At 32.3% G+C, this 22,671-nt stretch overlaps 1 protein-coding gene across 1 annotated transcript in view; it reads left to right on the top strand.

The window, feature by feature from the left end:
* The window catches only part of LOC126748892 (syndecan), a 47,910-nt gene that overhangs the window by 9,627 nt on the left and 15,612 nt on the right, over positions 1-22,671 (top strand). The window contains exons 2-3 of the mRNA XM_050458426.1: positions 6,997-7,174; positions 19,131-19,313. Coding sequence (XP_050314383.1) covers positions 6,997-7,174; positions 19,131-19,313 — 361 coding nt within the window. The remainder of the gene's footprint in view (positions 1-6,996; positions 7,175-19,130; positions 19,314-22,671) is intronic.

Raw genomic sequence — 22,671 nt, 5'->3', positions numbered from 1 at the left:
CACCTCTTGAGGAGGTGCTAGATTTTGCACTTCTGTCAGTCCTAAAGACATTGTACTTATCCAAACCAAGCTCTGCATCCGATATATCAGCCGAGAGCCAGGTTTCACTTAGTAAAATTATGGAGTAGCAATTAGAGATAATGTTACTCTGGAGAACTGACAACTTAGTTCTCAATCCTCGAACGTTCTGGTAGTAAATATCTAGGTTTTGCTGTCTATGGGATGGTTGCTTTGTTGTAGAAGGCCCGTTTATTAGTTTTTTTTCTTAAAAATGTATGGGGTACCATTACGATACCTAATGGATACATTTTCACCCTGGGCTCTCCGGCTACTAAGCTCAACTGACAATTTCTTTTCAGCATCCCTCTGCTTCATGGTGAGATCAAAGTTCAAGAAAACATTCTTTCCTTTAAGTTTAAAGCGATTCCTGACAAGATTCGTGACATCATCTGGTGATTTGAGAGATATCCTTAAAGCCCGAGCCTGATTTGCGTTAGGTTTACCAATCCGAGAAAAGTGTAACACCTCTGGGGGATTTTCAGTGAGATGTTTAAATAGTTCTTCGACCTTTTTCTTGTCCTCACCCTCAGGTAAATTAAAGAGCATTAGATTCTTTGATCTCTTCTGCCGCTCCTGCCATTCCAGGATAACTTCTTCCTCTGGAGCTTGGCTTGTAATTGGTTGTGCAGAACTATTTGAATTATCCTTAGCTGCATTCTTTAAGCCTTCTATTTCCGTTTTAACTAGAGATTTGATGTCCTCAAGACTTGCTGAAAATTGGGATTTCATTGTTTTTAGGTCATTCGAAAAAGACCTCATAAGATTGGCTGAATCCAAAATTCCCTGTGTACTACTTTTTAATTCGGTAAATTCAATCTCAAGAGCTGTGACACGGTTAACTAGTTGCATGGTTTCATTTAATTTTGGCAAGCACAATTTGCATATATAAGGCATAACTCGGCTGCTCATGACGATGGCCCGAAGTTCAGTGGTACTAATTCCTGAACATTTCCTGCATAAAATCTTCTTACAAAAATCACATGGGTAGCCAAAAACATCGTTTGAATTTTTAGGCTCTTTCAGCACACAATCCTGAGAGCAGGAGGAACATATGTTAGACATTATAAGTTATGAAGAAAGATTCAGATTCGCCAAATAACGTAGGAAAATGAAAATAACGTAGATCATGCAAAAATTGGTACATGCGAAAACTGCGCGTAAGTTCGTCCCTTGGTCTTTTTATCAGTGCATTCCTTTTTTTTTTTGTTGGAATTGCAGTAAATTTCAAAGAGCAAATGATTTTGGTAGTTGTTTATCCACTTTCTAGTAACTCGAGATTAATATTAATACACAATAATAGTTTTATAATATCGGCGAAAAAAAGCTGCACATTATGACACTAAATAACCTGTGTTATTGGGAATAAAACTATCACAATTTGTCAGAATATCGGGAGTAAGAATACCGTGCGACCGCACGTTGTATAGTTCTTCTATACAACGTCAGTGTCTGGTGACACTGTATACAATAATTACTTGCTGTTACACGTAAAAAGAATGATACAAAAGGTACAAAAGGTCTAAGACTTTCTTTTAATATAAAATTTAGAGAACACATTACACCACATATGAATAGAGTAAATATTTTAAATATGGAAAACCGGAGAAAACTTCATATATGTATAATTTTATTTACCGCATTATAAATAATAATAAGCCTACCTATTTAAGAAATATTTTAAGGCCTGCCAGTCATATTCGCAACACTAGGTTTAATCACAAATTTGTAATCCCTCAGCATCATACGGCATCATTTCAACGCTCATTCTCTTTTGTTGCTGCGCACTTGTGGAACCAACTGCCGGAACAGATCAAAACACGTAGCAAGAAGGGTTTCTCAAAGCATGTCAGATTAAAGTTACTCTATGAACAAGGTTCTCAAGCTTAGGATATCAAACATGTCATTAATAATATAACATACTGACTTCAGCGTCATATCATATTATATTATAATAATCTTTTTTTTTCTCGCTTTTCCCGCGGCCAGGCTGCCCTTACTGTCCCCCCTCGCTTCTGCCTCCCTATCTGCTAATTTTTTGTTTTTCTTTTTTCATAACTTAACATTATATTTCTTATAGTCGTTTTAAATTCTTTCATAGACTAAATACTAATGATAGTGCTTGCATCTGCCATGCATTGATTCTTTTTTTTAGTTTAGTTTTTATATGGAATTATTTAGAAATATTTAGCTGTTTTGTTTGTTATGTATAGGATAGTTGACATATGCTTTCCTTTATAAGGAGCATGTGAATCGGTTTTTTTATAATCGATGAACTGATGATGTCCTTTTTGTCATACTTTTTTTTTCATAAAATGTATTATTTATTTATTTATTTTTTGACAAATAAACGATTTTGTATAATGACTAATGAAATTTTTAAAAAGATTACTACAAATTGAGAATCTAAGTACAATTTTTAATGTAAAGTTGGGTTACAGTAAATATTCCAAATTGTCCAAATAAAAGATTGGAGGGAAACACTACAAATTGAGAATCTAAGTACAATTTTTAATGTAAAGTTGGGTTACAGTAAATATTCCAAATTGTCCAAATAAAAGATTGGAGGGAAACACTCTGGATTTAAATAAAATAAATTTTAAAAGATATTTCTGTTCAATATTAATTTTTTCATATAATTGTCAAAATAAACACTGTATTTAATTTTGTTTGCTGATTTGATGCTGCCAGAACAAGTACAGTCAAGATTCATTTTACAATCTGGGGTATGCATCCTAAGGACATGCTTGCTTGGTAATCCCACTTAACTCATTGAAAAACACATAAAGTTAGTTTTTTTGACATTTATTGTCAGTGAGTTAATATCCATCCATGTTTGAACACTACACATTGCACTTTCAGCCTTTAAAAAAGATCATCCCAACAATCCCCTTTACATAACAGAACGTTGTCATCTTCGAAACATCCCACTTTTACTTTCAGAACTCATGTGGAAGATCGTTAATGTAGATTAAGAAGAGTATTGGGACAAGCACTGTACCCTGTGGAATACTGCATTCCACACTTACATAAGAACTTAAAACTGACTTCAGATTTACCTTTTGAGATCTGTTTGTAAGATATGACTTAAATAGGTCAAGTACAATTCCCCTAATACTGGTATTATATAATTTATTTAGTAGGATGCAATGATCCACAGTGTCAAACGCCTTGGTAAGATCCAAAAAGACAGCCAGAGGCTTCCAACGGTTATTAAAACAGTCTGTAATAAAAGTACAGACTTCATTCAAAGCATCATCCGAACCTACACCCTCAGTGAATCCATACTGTGATTCTGACAAGACCCTATTAGCTTTTAAAAAACTGGATAACTGTTTTTTTTATACATTTCTCAATCACTTTGCAGATGGGTCTAGTAAGTGCAATATGGGCCTGTAATTATCTGGTTTTGTCCTATTTTCACCTTTAGGCAAGGGAACAATTACTGCTCTTTTAAATATAGTAGGAAAAACACCACTAGTATATATCAAATTCACAATATGTTCCAAGGGCACAATCAAAAATTCTACATTTGATTTCACAAACAGGTTGGAAACACCAAAGTCATCTGGAGAAAATTTTGCTTTCAAAGTTGCAACAACATTAACAATTTCATTTTCGGTGACAGAGGACAAAAACATGGATGGAAACTCTCTTTGTTGCTCCCGGATCACACCACGAACGTTATTAGGCTTATGTATCTTATTGGCTAGCTTAGAACCAATAGAACTAAAATACATATTAAGTTCATTAGCTACCTCTGTTACTTAAGAATGTTTTAATTTTAGTTTTTGTAAGTAAGTAAGTAAGTTAAAAGTATTTGATATCAAGTATTTTAATATGTGGAGGTGGTTTAATAAAAAAGGCGACTAAAGTCTAGTATCAAACCCTCATTACTCTCTGGGTTCTATAGAGATGAAAATTTAGTTTGATGTACGATAGACATGCCAGTATATATAAATAGATGGTATGATAAGGATTCCTAGAGATAGGAACCTCTGGCGACCATCGTCTCGATAACTAAATCCGCACATAATGCGAACACATTTGCGTTGATGTCCAGACTCTTTCCATATAACAGAATTGACATGAATATGACATGATAAAACGGCATATGATATATTATTTCAGTGGAAGTATCCATGTTAAGCCATTACAACAATGTGTCTTAAAGTCAGTTTTATTTTTGTATTTACACTCTGTAATGACTTTACAAATGCTATATGCAAATTTTTCAAACATGTTTTCACAACTTTATAAGCTGTGACGTTGTTTCCCATTGTATTGCCTTTTTTAGTAAATGTGCACTTATTTTCCTACAGCAATTGAAAAAAAAACGTTTAAATATGTACTAAAATTTTATTTTAAAATTCAACAATGGATCAATAACTCATTAATGTTAAGTTGGATTGCCTGCAATAGCTTTGCACTAGTTTTTATTAAGTTTCCATAAAAATTTGAAAAATTATGGCTCGCCATAAGGTGTTTGAAAAATGCAATATTGATAATAACAATAGTAACTCTTATAAATTAGAGGATCGTGTTTATTTATTTCAATGTCTCTATTTTAATAAGCCGTTTTCCATTTAACTCGCTAAATCCTATTAAAGATTCAGTATTGATTGTACAGTATTTAAGCAAATCTATTGCATTAAATCTGATGATCTGATAACTCTAAGGTTCATACTTTAATTAACTCGTACCTTAAGGGAATACACGTAGGTATAAAAAATATCGTTCAACTATATTAATATAAATGTTTAAAAACTTAACTTTTTAAGCTTTAAGAGGACAAAGTTATTTTTGATCAAGTTACTATATGTTAACATATTCATTTTAATGTATTTAATAATCGATATGATTTATCAAGGATGACGAGAATATGTCAGTTTCTAATGAACTTTCGGACGATGGATGATATGGATCGCATACATTTTCATTGTATTTCGCTCTTAAGTTGTTGGTATTCGGGATAGTAATATCAATAAGACAGATTAATATACTGCTGGTACCAATGTGTGACAACCTCTTGTAATATGCTTATGTAATAGGTTTGTTATTACCTTTAATAATATGCCAACCAAATTATAAAATGATGAAGCAATGTGTTTGACATTTTATGATTAATAAGATATTTGCTTTTGTACATAGGTCATATTTGAAAGGGTTATCTATCAAATAATTATAAATTATTTAACTCACCATCAAATTATAAACAAATTTCATTCCCAAAAGATCGATGGAAATAACCATTTATAGTGCAATACAATATATCATGGAGAATCTTGAGCGAAAGGCCACTGTGGCTGGACTGTATTTCGATTTGTCTAAGGCGTTTGACACGGTTGACCATTCTTTACTGCTTGATATCCTGGGACGGTATGGCATCAGGGGTGCAGCATCTAAATTACTCAGTTCATACCTAGATCATAGAGAACAAATAGTTTGCGTGACACTTTCTGGCTCACCAACGTTTTCCCGCCCCCAAATTGTAGGAACAAGTGTGCCTCAGGGCTCAATCTTGGGACCCGTGCTCTTCCTATTATATGTCAATGGTTTGTCTGAACTGTTCCCTTCTGATATGATTTGTGAATTCGCCGACGACACATCAGTTATAGTTGCCAGGAAGTCAATGGTAGATCTTTCCCGGGGCTGCTCAACCGCAGTGGAGCGCATGACGACCTGGTGTCTGGACAGTAATTTCACAGTAAGGCCACTGTTGTCTCAGAATCTCTTACTTGTGTGGTCTGGTGGGCAGTCAATCCCTGTAGCCAATAGTATTAAATTCTTAGGAATACACATTGACCCCAATTTAGGTTGGGAGAAATATATTATAAACCTTTATTTCAGTTTGGCTAGCTTGTGCGGATTGATTAGAAGATTAAGGGATGTAGTGTCTGAGGTATCTCTTCGCCTATTTTATTTCGGAGAGGTACAGTCAATCTTACAATATGGTATCTGTTTCTGGGGATCAGCAAAAGGAGCTCTAGATATATTTAGAATGTAAAAGCATATCATTTGTTGTTTATTGGGCCTGACCTACAGAACTTCCTGTAGACCTTACTTCAGCAGACTAAAAATACTCACCCTTCCCTCCTTATACTTTTCTTCTTTGGTGTTATTTGTGAAAAAACACAATAATTTGTTTGTTGAGAATAGGGCAATGTACACTGAGTATGTGACTATGATTACACGACATAGAAACGATCTGCGCATTCCATTGCATAATTCAGCCTAGTATGAAAGGGGTTCTCATTATATGGCCATCAGGGCTTATAGAATGCTACCTGCTGATATTAGGAGCATTGAATCTTCAGTCCAATTTAAAAAAAGCTGTTTACCACTGATTGCAGATTAAATGTTTTTTTGATTTGACTTTTAGATAATAATTGTAACTTATGTTAGATGTTTAGAATATTTATTTTAAATTATATATAAAATTATTTATTTTGTTTATATATGGCTATTGCCTCTATGAGTTCTAGATAAAAAAAATCAGTGTACCCTATGGGAGCTAGATTCTCCTTTGTATGACGTTGCTACGTATATGATTTTGTTGGCAGATAAAGGATATTATTATTATATTTTTCTTTCTCTTTTACTCATATAAACAAAATATGGAAAGATTTTTTTAAGATTAAAATTACAAAAATATGATGAAATCAAGTAAAATCCATTAAGAATTACATATAACAGCATAAATAGTTTAATTAAAGGATTTAAGCAGTAAGAATTTTTTTGGCAATGATACTTTAAAAAGATTACCATGATTGACATTCAGCTCAGCTATCCCACTTTCATATATTTGGAAAGCCATCTTAGATATACCTTTTTTATAGATTAAGTGGTCTCATCCCAAAAATTCCATAAAAAAAGTATTAGTACAGCATTACATTGTTTGAAGAAGTTAATACTATTCTTTTCTATTCCTAATTTTAGAATACTCAAAGGAATTCCGGCGGCTTTGTTTTTAACGATAATGAAATCGAAGGCAGCGGCTTCAATGGCGACGGGTTAACTCGGGACTTGGAGTCTAGTGGATCTGGACAAGGTCCTTCAGAAGATGACGATGAAGATCTTGATTCAATGTCAGACCCTGATCGGAGCAAACCCAACCGTAAGTTACTATTGAATTTATTATTTAAGTATTTTCAATATAATTGTATTTTGTATTTGTCTACTATCCTTTGTTTTTTAATAGTTTCTGGTTAGATTGGGTTGATATGTATAGGTCTTAAACAAAGGTAAGCAATTTACCATTACTTATGAATAAATCAGTGTTATTATTTTTTTATTAATTTCAACCAAAAACTTCAGTTAAAAATTGTGTTTTGTTTACATATATGTTGATAAAGATGTTATCATGACCAAGGTCATGGGCATATTGAGGATGATCCTGTAAAATACTCCGCATGAAAATACGAAAATCGGAGATTACATAAATGCAAGTAATAGTTTGACTAATATGAACACTATGTGTCAATTAGCCTAGTGTGGTACATCTCCCCTTAGAATGATGCAAAAAGGTATGGATTTTTCTGGAAAATGTTGGTGGTTAAATTTCACAGTATCACAGATCTTTTACTTGCAAGACCTGTGAATAAAAATGTTTTATTAGAAGACTGTTGGTATTAACAGTTGCTTATCAGTTAGTTGGTATTAGCGGTTGTTTATCAACAATCTGGTCGCCGATTATTATTTTTAATTAAAATTCGTCCCGCTTATCGCTTAAAACAGTGTCCGTTTCCCCTTGCTGGCAATCCAATGATTCATAATATTTATGGACTTCCCAATGATATTTATCAACGCAAATCTGTAAATTTTAATTTTTGAAACCTTGCTATTACACAGAACTAAAATGAAACTGCTGAGCAGCCTGATTGAACACTTGTTTTTATATTGATTATGGGGTTAAATATTGTGAAAGTAAACATATATGATGTACATGTTTTAATGATGCTATTTTGTAATGCAATTGTTTTATTATTATATTTGTGGATATATTCTTTAGTTTATCTTCGGTAATTTACAGGCGATTTCTGGACCACAAGGCAAATTATAAAGACATAAAATATGTTTATTATTTTTGTCCCTCTCACACACATCTATGTAACGTGATATATTCGGTCACTGCTTGTATTCAAAGCAAAAAGATGTGTCAAATATTTATTATACTAAATATATCCCAATTTTCTTATTAATACCGGGTGGGCCACCGAAAACGTACCGCAAGGCATAACTGCTAGAGAATTTTTAAAACGTCAATTTTGTTTGTAAGGGGGACAACTTTTGCCCAAAAAATGATTGTAAAATCTTCCACCCCGTAAGTGGGGGTGTCATCCCCTAAATTTTTTCAAATAGGAATGAGTGTTTAATGATACCTTATTAAAACTTTCTATTAATTCCCTATGCGTTGCTGGTTATTTTTTGAAAATCGGTCAACTTGTTTAGGAAATATGAACGATTGAAATTCGAAAAATACAACGCATAAATTAGATCAATTAAAAAAAAAATCTTACCGAATTAATCAAGCAAATGCTGAAAATGTTGTGCGCCAACCTCCATACAATAATACCAATTATCTTCAAACCGTTCTCGAATATTCTGCAGAACTTGCAGGGTCACTTCGCGACAAACATCAATAATTCGTCTTCGCAGGTCTTCTAATGAGGCAGGTGGAGTGCTATATACTTTACTTTTTATGTGCCCCCACAGAAAGTCTAAAGGAGTTAAGTCAGGTGACCGGGAAGGCCACTCAATTGCACCCTTTCGACCTATCCACCGACCTGGAAAGGTATTGTTTAAATAATGGCACACATTTTGAGAGTAATGTGGAGGTGCACCTCCTTGTTCAAAAAACAAATCCTCTTTGACGTATTCAGGATTGTTCTTTATGATGGCTGTTAGGGCTGGGTCTATAGTATTTTTCAGTAAATCCAAGTACATATCGCCTGTTAAATTTCAAGGAAGAAAGGACTCACAATGGAATTTCCAAAATACCAGCCCACACGTTAAATTTCTGAGGGTTTTGTGTGTGCACCTTGTGAACAACCCTGGGATTGCTTTGAGACCAGTAACGACAGTTGTGCCGATTAATTACACCGTTTAAAAAAAACGTACACTCATCCGATACACATTAAATAAGAAATTGTTATTATTCGCCGCTCGTTAACTAATTCGTTCACAATATTCCAAGCGATGATCAAAATCATCCAACAGAATTTTGTACGGGTGGCACGTGTTTTTTAAATATTCTTCGGACACTTGTATGACTCACGCCGTTCTCATTGGCTAATTTTCTTGTACTCACTGTATTAATCCATGGCCCAATACTAATACCTCCATAGTTTCATTTACTACAGGATTTTCATTTTGTTTCTTTTTATTCATAACGGAACCTGTTTCCCGAAGTTTTTCTACTAACTCGCGAAAAATTTTGCCAGAAAGGTGTTTGTCAAGATGGCTTTCATTAAATATCTGCGCAACCCGATTTCCACATTCATAATTTTTTAAAACTTTAATGAGAAATTTTAACGCACAAGTCACAGACAGCTAACTAGCAACTAGCGTACCTAATAGTTAAACCTTAATAAACACTAAAATTAGCCAAAAACATCTTATACACAAAAACACCAAATGGGTCAAAGGAATTTATTTTTTTATTTATTTTTTTTTTTAAATTTATTTTTCGAATTTCAATCCTTCATATTTTCTAAACGAGTTAACCAATTTTCAAAAAATAAGCAACAACCTATAGGGAATTAATAGCACTTTTTAATAAAGTATCATTAAACCCCCATTCTCATTTGAAAAAATTTAGTGGATGACACTCCCACATAGGGGGTCAATTTTGCAATCATTTTTGGAGCAAAAAGTAGTCCCCTTCACAAACGAAATTGATGTGTTTTTGACCAGTTATGCCTTGCAGTACGTTTTCAATGGCCCACCCGACATATTAAGAATTGCTTGACTCATTCTTTCGCTATTTATTGCCAAGAATCATATGCGAATCTAGTAATAAGCATGATTAATTTTGTTTTAGTGATCTTTACTTAAAAATGATAAAACTCACATGCATCACACTACCCTGTAACAGTAATTTTGTTTCTAAGATAACATGAGAATATCTATTTTACTTGTTTGCATAAAAACTGGTGCAAAACAAACGTTTACAAGGCACCCGAACGTTTCTCGGTATACCATTATCGGCCGAAGGCACATTATCAATTTAAATAACATTAATGACAGTTTATTTAGGGCCCCAATGATGTGGAATTCATTCCCTTTATTTTAGGTTTAAAATCGATTAAGTTGTATTTCACTTAACCCATGTGATGTCTCGAATTTTAAGGGATTATATGGCTCCATCCAAGTAATGGAAGCAAAATATTTCTCATAGCCTGTCAAGGGAGGAAAATAATGCAGAAGATCTCATTTGGCTAGAAAACATGAGATCTATGCTTATTTCTTATTTTCTCTCTTTGGTTAGATAGTATTTTTATGCTTTGTACATGCAGAGGTCCGGAAGAAGAGAGGCGACAAGTACCACTTTCTTCCTGGAAAGCATTAATTATAATTAAAGTCCAAACCAAAAAAAAAATTTGTTTAAATTACTTACATTAGGAACGATAGACAATAATATGAACAAAGTCCATTATATTCACCTAAGTAAAATCTTTGAATGAATGTACTAGGATCTTTCCCTTTTTTTTGAGTTACAAGGTGTAGAGGTTTCAAGAAAAAACATTTTTTGAAACATTTAATTTTAATGATAATGAATTTAAATATTTTTATAAAATTTGTATGCTACTGGTTTTTTCTATACTAAATATTTTTAAAATGTCCATACATGTTAGGACTAATTTGAATAAATAAATAAATCAAATAAAAAATTAAAACCATTTTTATGCATGGTTAAATTATTATTGGCATATATTATAATTCACAGTGTGTACGTGATTCTGTAATTTTCTGAATATAATAATATCTGTATAAAATATTTCATTAAATGTACAGACACCAGTGGCGTCTATAAAACTTTCACAAAATTCTCCACATAAAAAATTGCTATTCCTGTGCATACCTTTATAAAAATATCAAAAAAGTTATCAAAGTTCAAAAAAAAACTTTTTTTTTTCTTATAACTTTTAATATCCTGTAGCTCAAAATTTAAACGGTTTGGGACATGTTTATTTGAACTTTTCTTCTTAAAATCACACAAGGATTCTTACATCACTTCAAACGTTTTAGCATCAGTGTACAAGCTCAAAATATTCTAGAAATATCATTCGTAGGAAAGTACATACTATTATCCAACTTAATTTTCAGTTTATTATTTGAAAACTACTTTGTGAGGTTTCACCGTAAAACGACGAATATTATATAATTATTGTACAATATAATAATAATGTACAACATTCTTTGTATATTAATTGATTAATCTCATTGTGAACATCAAGTTTTAGAGAAAAATGAAATGTCATTATTTTTCAACTCTAAGGGTGTGTATCCAATTTCTTTTTTGGATGAACAATTTTTATTGAATTGGATTGGAATAGTTTCTCTTTCTCTGCATCATCTCTACTCCTAGAGAGCAATTTCCCTGTGCATGAAAGCTAATTTCTTCTAATGGTGCAAAACTACCTCTTATCATAGATTTCACATTATCATCAATCACAGGTATACACATTTTTTGAAGACAGTCGCTCTTACTTTTAGGTCTAATAAATATTGATTTGCTGTTTGAGTTTGCATTATCACCCTGGTTATAAGAGAGTTTGGCTTTTTTTTTGTAAAACTCCTCACATAGTGTCCATGCTCTTTGTAACAAACTCCATCCAAGCCAAATAACATGTGTTGCTAATTTAAGGTTTATATGTTGGTCTTCTTAATGAGTTCCTATGGGATATTATCTTGGTCCCCATTACGAAAGCGGTTCTATAAGTTTGTATGTTTTTTTATGATAGCTCTTCTTGGGCAGAATATTGTGTACAAATTTAAATGATGTGTAATGTACAGTACTCTCTTCTGGTATATCTGACCATGAAGCCATTCTTGGTTAGATTCCATGCAACATTGGATTGTCTTTATCTCATTATGTAGGAAAAATCTTTAGCACACCGAATTTCAATGCTTTTCTTCTGCTACAGCCTTGATTAATTGAAATCGCTCCTGACTGATTTACCTTATTTTTTCATCCGCTATGTGACAAGATAAATCAGTTTTCCTAAAAAAGGCTTAAAATGTGAAATAGAAAAACTATGGGTCACAGCAGTCCTTAGAATTTTGGCTAAAAATCTCTGTTTTATAACTAAGTTGTGCAAATATACTACTAATAAATACACTAATCTTTATCATCAGAAATACCATAGTCTATACAGAAAGACAATTAAAGAAGGAAAGGCTAAATATTATAATGACTGCTGAAATGTGTCAACAAATAGCCAGAGAGAATGTTGGTCAATTATTAAGGGATTTTAGGCATTCTCATAAAAAAAAATCTGAACCAGAGGTGAGACCAAATATTTTAAATGATTATTATTGTAATATTTCTCATTTGTTGCTGAAGGATGTGAGTAGTAATATTGATCCCTTATATTCAGCTGTGTCAGTCCAACATTCTTTTTTCTTTCTTCCTATTGATCTCACAGAGGTTGAAGATGCAATTAAAAGCTTAAAAAACTATAAGTCATATGGAGCTGATGGATTATCATCAAAGTGTGCTATAAACCATTCCTGGCATAATGGCATTTTTCCTTCATGTTTAAAAGCGGCAGTGGTTGTTATCCCTCTTCATAAGGGTGGGGATTTGAATAACCCTTGTAATTTCCGTCCAATTTCTATTTTATCTACCCTCTCCAAGATAGTTGGGAAACTTGCAAAAGGCAGGATTTTGTCTTTTTTACAACATAATAGCATTTTATCTGCAAATTAATTTGAATTTCAAACTGGTAAAGGGGCTCATGATGCTATTTTCAGCTTTTTGGAGAGTGTCTATGTATCATCGAATTCTGGAGAGTCGGCGGCGGCAGTGTTTTGTGATCTATCCAAGGCATTTGATTGTGTAGATCATGGAATACTGTTGTCTGAGCCCAATAAATATGGTTTAAGGTTTTATGTGGCATTCCAATGGCCGGAATCCTATAAATCTAATCGTACTCAGAGAGTTACAGTATCTGGGTGTTTGTCTGATTCTAGATCCCTTACGTCTGGAGTAGCGCAAGCTTTAGTGTTAAGACCACTATTATTTTCGCTGTTTGTAAATAACTTAGGCTCATTGAGACTGTTGGGGCAAAGAAGGAGTGAGGGCAAAGTGGTTCAGTTTGCTGATAATACTACCAAATTGTGCAGTCATAAAGATTCTGATTACATTAGAGCTCAAGTTTTGGAGGATCTTAAAATTTTATCAGGGTGGTGTGCTTTAAACAGGCTTGTGGTTAATGTGGGTAAGACCTTTGGGGGTTAAGTGTGACGTTCAGGACATGATGTTTAGTGAAGAGTCCTTGCAAAACAAAAAAAACGCCAAGTTCCTTGGTATTACCATTAATGGTCTCCTTCAATTCAAAGGTCATATAAAAATCTTACATCAAAATTTATCCTCTGGATGTTTTGCAGTAAGAATGGCTAAATGAATTCTGTTATTGAGTCTCATTTTCGTTGTGTCATGCTTTTTGGGGCTTAGGCAACAAGGGGGTAGTGACTTTTATTTTGTTCTATCATTGTTTAATTTACTTCTCCTATCTTCTCTTTTTGGCAGCAGTTTTATTTATTTTTAAGTCTGTTTTTTGTTTATGTTTTGATGTGTTTTTAAACATTTTATTTTTTAACAGTTTAGAGATATGTGTTGGTTTTGCTAATTTTTAATAATTTTGAATTTGTAGTTTTTAGGATGCTGGTACACAAGATTTTTTCTTACGTAATATAGCACATTTTCTTTCTTAAAAAATCTAAAATTTATAATTTGAACCCTTGATGAAAAGAAATCATAATTAAAAAAACAAATAAAAAATTAAATAGTTAGCACTTTCCAAGACAAGTCAAAGTCTTGAAGAGTTTATAATTTTCTTCCACAAAATTTAAAATATATCAAATTAACTAAATATATTGTTAAATCGTTAGTTTATTAATGTATACCAGCAAATTGTGTTATATTAACTTTTAAATAATATAACTTAATTTGCATTGGGCTTTTTTTCCCAAAAGCTGTTTCTTTACATGTTTTTCTTTTGTAAGTTACATAAGTGTATTTCTACACTACTATCATATTTTTTTAAATCTATGTGCTACATGTTACATATAAAAACTTATTTTATCTTATTACATGTTTTCAAGTTTTTTAAGTTTACATAAATTCAGTTAAAAAGTCAAGCAAGTGAAGAGAATAGTATAACAATCAGATATTTAGAATTGTGTTTGCCTTTTTGTAAAAAGCACTTTTAAATATAATAAATACGTGTATTCATGAAAATTTCCATCGCTCTTTTCCCGACCTTAGGAAAAAAGCGATTATCATTCCACTATTGAAGGTTATTAAGTATTATCAGGAATATCTAAGATTTCATCTAGGGTATCTGTGAACAAATGTGGTCATTTTCAGATCAATTCTCCATTATTCCTAGATGCAAGTTTCTGCAACAATTTAAGTACCACTATGTGTCTTGTTAAACTGATTAACGACATTAGATTAATCAGGAAAATCATAGTGTTACATGCTTGGTGCTTCTGGATTTTAGCAATGCGTTTGACACTCTAGATTATAATATTCTTGTCGCAAAATCACATTTTTCTGGGTTTTCTTCAATTCTCGTTCTTACTGCGTTTTATAACGCAATCACGACTTAATTAAGAAATCTTTAATTCGTGAATGCCAGGCAGGTTTTAGAAAGAACTTTAGTACTTCTACCAGTTTGGTTAACCTTCTTAATGAAATTAGAAAAAATGAAGAAAAAAAAGAACTAACATGTCTTGGGTTGTTAGATTTTAGTAGAGCCTTTGACACTATAAGTCACAAAATGCTATTAGCAAAACTTTATTATTATGGATTTTCTGGTGATGCAGTAAATTTTTTTAAGTCTTATTGAGCTGGCAGAGCTCATTGTGTAGTTCTTAATAAGGAATTTTGCCCTGAAAAATCAAGTTACCACATTGTATCTACGGGTGTCCCTCAAGGTTCCATTTTGGGCCCATTTCTCTTTTCTTTATATGTTGCTGACACGATATCTGGTGTAAAATACTCATTATTACAGCAATATGCGGATGATTCCCAACTATATCTTTCGTTTTTACGCCAAAATCTTCCTATAGCTCAATTGCAGTTTAATCAGGATTTAAAAAGTATTGGTAACTTTTCACAGGATCAGAACTTAAAATTAAATGCTTCCAAAACTTATACAATAATACTGGGTTGTGGCAAAAGTGCTTTTGAGGTTTCTCCCAATTTTCATACACAGATTCGAAATGTTCAGCTACCAGTAGTCAATGAGTTAAAAAATCTGGGCGTGTATTTTGACAGTGGTATTACATTTCAAGCTCATATCAAAAATAAACTTAAAATTCCATATATACGCCTAAAAAAACTATATAGTCTAAAAAACTATTTACCATCAAATATTAAATATTATTTATGTAATTCACTAGTTCTCTAGCTCAATTACTGTGATGTTTTGTATTTCTTTAGGAATTATTGTATATTTTTTAGGAATCATATTACTCCCTATTTAAATAACTATTTTATTTTGAATATGAAAAATCGTAGAAAATTTCATATGTACACCTTTATTTATAACATTTTAAGAACTAGAGTGCCTCTATATTTAATAAATAATTTTAAAAATCGTCTTCATATATGTATAACACTAGATTTATAAATTTATTTAGAGTCCCACAGCATAGAAACACAAATTTTCAAAAATCTTTTGTTTTTGTAGCCTCTCAACTTTGGAATAAATTGCCTGAGCATGTTAAACAATTTTCAATAGGAGTATTTAAAAAATATATTAAAAATTATCTCCTTGAAAAACAGCAATGGAATGCTTAATTTAATTTGAAATAATTTGAAATAAATACAATTAAGGTGTTAAAAACGTGAAAATAGCTGTATGCATTTTGCAATTAATTTTGAATTTGAATTTGAAATCTGTTCATTTACTGATGACCAAAGGAGAGTATCTACAAAGCTCTATCTTGGGCCCTTTTTTATTTTCATATAACACTCTAAATTTATGCAATACACTGATGATTTGCAACTTTGTCATTTTAAAATAATGATAATTTCCAAAATTCCATCACCCAAGTAGCTTGCACACTATGTTAAACTTAACTGGAACTACTGACTTAGTCGCTACTTGTCGCTAAATATAATAGTCACTACTTGTTGGGTAGATTGAGGAATCCTTCCAATTTAAAATCTCTCAAGCTCTTCCTTTCCTTTCTCCGTGACCAACCTTCAAGTACATGCTTTGAAGGCATACAAACACCATCAGATTAATGCTAGCATCAGAGGGGCTCCCTAGCGACCTGTACTTTTTGCGAAAATTGTACTATCGCCTTCCATAATGCCTATGGTATTGGCTCCGATGAGGTTGAAGCAGAACCCTCTGCCTTCAGGTTATTCTTTTCATCAGAAAGACTCCTACAGCTCCAGAAATCTAGGAAAAGTTAAAGCAGCTACTTTTCTAGTGGTTCCTCCACAAAAATCAAAAAATTTTAGACTTATGACGCGATCAGAGAATCAAGTAACCTTTGAAACATCCGACGTTAGCAAGCTTAGTGTATTTCTCTTAGATATTCCTTATATAGATAGTGCTTAAGACATAAAAATAATGAATTTATTAGAAGAATATTAAATATAAATGAGGCTGTGTTTGTTCAAAATTGTACTATAGTAACTAGATTTAGTAAAAGTAATTTATCTCTTGGAGGTAGTATGATACTGTCTACTAACAACGACTTCTCGGCAATAACGACATTTGATAATCTATTATCCGAAAAAATATTTGAATTTTCCATCGTCTACCATAAATTTTGTGATTTTATACTTGATGTATTTGCATGACAGAAGTCAGCTAGTAAGGGTTAATATGACGACGTCTTCTTGCAAGCCGATAGAATGTGGGGGTGCCTCAAATTTCAGTCTTATGGTCTATTTTATTTCTACAATTTATAAATGATATCGCTAGTCTGGACATCATCGATAAAATCTGTCTGTTTGCGGACGATACATAGAACTGGATCAAATGACCTAGTCATTATTAAATTGTGGTGCGATTCTAATCTTCGATACCTTGCGTACCGATGCCTCATCCAAAAAGTTATGCTTTACATACAGGCCAAAAGTAGATTGACAACTACTTATTTTTCAAATTTGTTTATATCACGGTTTAGGAAATCATAAATTAGGTGGGACAGTACCTGATTAAAAAACAACGGAGCCTATTTGTAATGTTTTTATTTAAGTTAATATTATATAATTATTAAATATATTAATAATTATATTTAAATTATTTATTCGTAATACCCAATTTTTAAAAAAAAAATTTAAAAAAATAAACAATTTTCAAGTGGCCAAAATTAAATTGACAAATTCAAAGCTCACTAAAATAAAAATATGTATAGAAAATTTAAAGGGTTTTATTCAATAATGCGTTGCATAGCCTCTATTTCTTCTCACTTCCACCAACCTTTTGGGCATTGACCTAATTAAATTGTCAATATGGATATCCAGCATGCCTTCAAAGCTTCAAAAAGTTCTTGTTTATTTTTGAAATTTTTACATCGGATGTGACGATCAATGTAATCCAAAATGTTCTTGATCGATTTAGGTCCGGTGACTGTGACGGCCATTTGATAACATTAATTTTTTCTTGGGTCAACCATTGCTTAACGACCTTGGATGCGTGTTTCGGATCGTTATCATGTTGAAAGTAGTGGTTAAGTGGCATAACTTCATCAGCGTAAGGTACCATAACATCCCGCAGTATGTCTTTATACATAAAACGATCCATCGTGCCTTCTATCAAGTGGAGTGGACCCATCCCATAGCCCGAAAAACACCCCCAGACCATCACGGAACCACCTCCATGCTTGACTGTGGACACCGTATATTTGGGATCATACCTTTGGTTCACAGGACGCCTAACATATCTCTTGCCATCCGAATTAATCAAATTGAACTTCATTGAATCAAATTGATTCATCACTAAAGATAACCTTTTTCCATTCGGAGACTGTCCAGTGACTATGTTCTCGAGCAAAGCTGAATCGCGCCCCTACGTTTTTTAAACTTAGCAGTGGTTTCTTTGCAGGGCGTCTTGTTTTTAAATCACTATATTGAAGTCTCCTTCTAATGGTACGACAACTAACTGAACCCACACCTTCTTCCAAATGCAGCTTGATTTCTTTTGAAGTTGCGAATGGGTCAAGTTTTGCTTTTTTCAAAATTAAGTTGTCAACACGACTAGTGGTCTTCTTTGGTCGGCCAGTTTTTTTTAGAGGAACCACACTTCCACGGAGATTAATTTTTTTTATTATTTGACTTATTGTTGCCCTAAAAAAAAATTTTTTTCGACTAATATCCGCCTGTTTAACCCCTTTCCGGTAATCGTCGATTATTTGCATCTTAATATCGATCGATAAAGTTATACCACGTGGCATTGTGAATATTTTTCAAAACTAATAGTAAGGAAAGTGAAATCAACAGAAACCAACGCATAAAACTCAGAGACTGAATAAATATGTTGTTTGTCAATCCAATTTTGGCCACCTAGCAGTCAAACAAAATTATTGGAATTTGATAAAAAAAATATTGAGAAAAAGTGCAAGCAATAAAAATCTATGGAATTTGTTTCTTCAAACTATGTTGTTTACATTCCTGAACACTAATAAGCTCAACCGGTTTTTCCTTTGCTTCAGATAAAATATATCCATAAAAATGGAATTTGTCAATCTACTTTTGGCCACCAGTACACACAAAGATCTTAGATAATTTTCAAGTGTGACATTTATTTTCTTAATGCAGTAATGTATTGAAATTAAAAAAAAACGAGTTTTTAAACCACAATGTTTATTTGTTTCAGAGCCGCCTCCCGTCGTTGATGTGATCCCGAGAAAAACAGATATTTCTCCTGACCAAAACACACCCATAAACCCAAACAAAAACAAGGATACCGTGAGTATTACAGAAGATACCGGCGTCATTATGAATCCCAAGTCCGAAGATCCTCCAACATCGTTCTTCTCTCAGCCAGGAATACTTGCAGGTAGGAAAACTTTTATTATTTATAATAAAAATAATATAATTAAATGTTTAGGTAATTATAAGACTAATTTAAAAAGAAATCTTTCAGAGCGTCAAAAGTGTTTTTTTGTATATGGTCAGATAAAATTACCATTTGCAACCTCTATATGTTTGAACTATATTTTGTAATAAAGGTTAAGGTGGCCGTCTACCTTGTGCGAAATCATTTATCGGTTTGGATGATTCATAGTGCTGAAGATGCATTATTATACTTACTTATCATCAAGCTTTTGATTAATTGTTGCTTAATTTAAACTCTCACAAGTAATGATTCAGTATTTTTTTAATAGTTTTTTTTTAGATCTAGACTGAAACACACCTTTTTTATTAAATAATTTTACTATAAAATGATAAAGGCGATAATCACGTAATCAGAAATAACACATTACTTATTGTTTGGCAATGTTGGCATATCATGTCATTTAACTTAGAAACTCATCGCACGTGATAAAAAGTATACAATTCAAGGAAGCCTTTTGTTGTGTACCTTTGATTAAAAGAAAATAGATTGACTTCACTAAATATTTTGAAATTATTTTTTAAATATTTTGGTTCTTCTATAATTTCATTGTTAACTTATATTTTTTAATGACATTTAAATTAATGTTATGCACATCTATTGGTAAAACTGTCAACTAAATATATATCTTTACTTAAAATGATAAAATATTTATTTTTATATTATACTATTCTTTTAAACCTATTTTTCACTTACCACGATATCACTAATTGATTGATTGAGCCATTTTGGTCCTTAGGGAAGGGGATCTATAACGTGGTATAGTTATTTATCACTTAGTATAAGCCCAGCTTTAGTTCTTTTCCATATTTAGTTCTTTTGATATGAATGATCTGAAACTTTTAAATGATAAATTTTAATTTAACAAGGTTTGTGTTTATGTGTCCTATTGAACAAACCTACTATAAAACATTGCCATTTCTTTAGGTATTTACTTCCGAATTACGTCAAAAAGTGCGGCATTAAAAAGGTTTTCTAAAAGAATCATAGTTTTTTTTTAATTATTTACAAAAGTTGATGAAACTTTCACAGATAACTAAAGAAGAGATTAATATAGGGCATGACCATTTTATTCTTTAAATTTTTTATGAATTTCTATAAAAAAAACAATTTTGTTAAAAATTCGATTTTTTCTTGCGAAAAATCAAAAATAAGTAAGAGAATATTTTTTATTCCTGAGAATTTTAAGAGGTTACGTTAAAAATAAATGTCTATCAATAATTGAATTATTTACTAGAATTAAAAGTGTTTGTTTGAAATTATTTTAAAAAAATACCTGTGCTACCTCCTTGGTTATTCTACTAGTCCAGGTCCATATTAAATTGGGAAATAAATGAGTATATTTATTAAAACCTGCATAATAAAAGAAACACCTTCCACTCGGATTGGCTATATTGGTAATAATACGATGTGTAGCTGCCCAGGTCGGTTGGGATTCACCGAATTCCCAAAAGGCATTCGGGAAAAAACCTTTTGACCAACACCTGACGTGGTCGTTAATAACTTCGACCATTAAATTGAACAGAGTAGGTAATTAATTATGAGATCTTCTTATCAGATTTAATTGATTTACGGGATTAAAATAATTTTGGTGATTCCTTTTTTTTTCTGGGATTAAACTGTAGAATCCCATGATTTTCAGACTAACATTAATTTAGTCAGGGATACCGAAATTTCTATCTCTAAATCGTCTCCATCATGTATTTCTTTAAAAACATGATGTAAACCCATGAGTACAAAAGTATTTGTGTTCTAATCATTTTTGGTCACAGCTTTGACAAATATATAAAGTATTTTTTCTCTTGGGAATGAATTATGTAGAAAAAGAAACACGACAACCACGTTTGGAAAATATATTTTTTTAATAGCGACGCTACAAGGATGGGTCTTCTGCACGTTTGTTCAAAAACATATTTGTGCTAAAAGTTTGATTGGTTGAGACGCATTCAAGGCAACGTGACCCACAGCACATGAAATATGGAGGAGTCAAAAAGTACTGAATGTTACATCAACATGTTAGTAGTGAATGTTACATACAACTAGAAAGGGCTTTGTGTTGGTAAATTCTTTATTTTGTTCTGAAGTTAAATTAGAGATAACTGGAGCACAAGATACAGTTTAATTAAAAGAAACTTAGCCAAAAATATTTTACCGGCAGGTGGTCAAGTTATTTCTTAATTCTCCAAGCACAATCTGAGAACAGGTTGTAAGGAAAGGTTATCTCTTGTTCTATGATCAATTTCGTTTCTCATTAATGTATCACCATATATATGATGATATATTTTATATAGTTGTTCTTTAGTGGTTTTAGTAGTAACTAGTGGTTGGAAACTTTTAAGAATGATTGGTTCTGACTTAACATTCGCTGTGTACGAGCGTAAATCTCTTAAACTGTTATTCTGACTTTTCATATAAATCAATTTTCTTTCTTTATTTATAGAAATAAAGAAGTATGTAGATAACGCTTCATCAATCGCTTTAGATTCTTTCCTTGTTTTTAGGTTTTCGGCTTGGAATCATTTTCTGACTGAGTTGATACCCGCTTATTTATTCTCAAATGAGCTGATTTAATAGCTGAATTTACATTTTATAACTCGAGTTAATGCTATCCTAAGAAAAACTTTCTGATTCAGAGTGAAAAAATTCAATTGGTCCACGATGTTTAAGGTACTGCCTTAAACATCCCTTCCTTGCCGGGTGACAATTTGAAAACCAACAGCATTTAAATATTGCCTCTACCAATGATCGTATAAAAATTAGGCGAAACACGTCAGTTGACGTATCACGGGAGACAATTTTTGAGGCATTTGTTGCCGTGTTACTTTAAACCCCCTGACTCCTACCCCTAAAATTTTAAACGGCAACCCCTATTTCTTTTACCTTTTTTGTGTTCTTTATAAAATTCTACATAAACTGCTTTTAAATATTTTTTTTCAAAATCCTGATTTAATCTCATAAATGAGTAAAATGTATTTTATGTACATATATAATGCAACTCCTTGAAAAATTATGATAATGATAATGAAATACCTGAAACCTTACCTACTACTTTATGAATTGTTCAAAATGTACAATTCTTTGTTTTAATTGTTGAATTGAATCTGGTTGGGTTTTAGATACAACAGATTCCAAGTGACCCCGTAAGAAAAAATCCAGCGGTGTCAGATCTGGTGACCTAGGTGGCCATTCTATGGGTCCCCTCCTACCAATCCACTTCTCTGGGTAATGATTATCCAACCACTCTCTTACTAACCGTACATAATGCGGAGGCGCTCCGTCCTGTTGGGAGTGCAGCAATGTT

Source organism: Anthonomus grandis, chromosome 22 (assembly GCF_022605725.1).
Source record: "Anthonomus grandis grandis chromosome 22, icAntGran1.3, whole genome shotgun sequence".
Lineage (NCBI taxonomy): Eukaryota > Metazoa > Arthropoda > Insecta > Coleoptera > Curculionidae > Anthonomus > Anthonomus grandis.
Note: the sequence above shows the minus strand (reverse complement) of the source record. Positions and strands in the feature narration are given on the sequence as shown.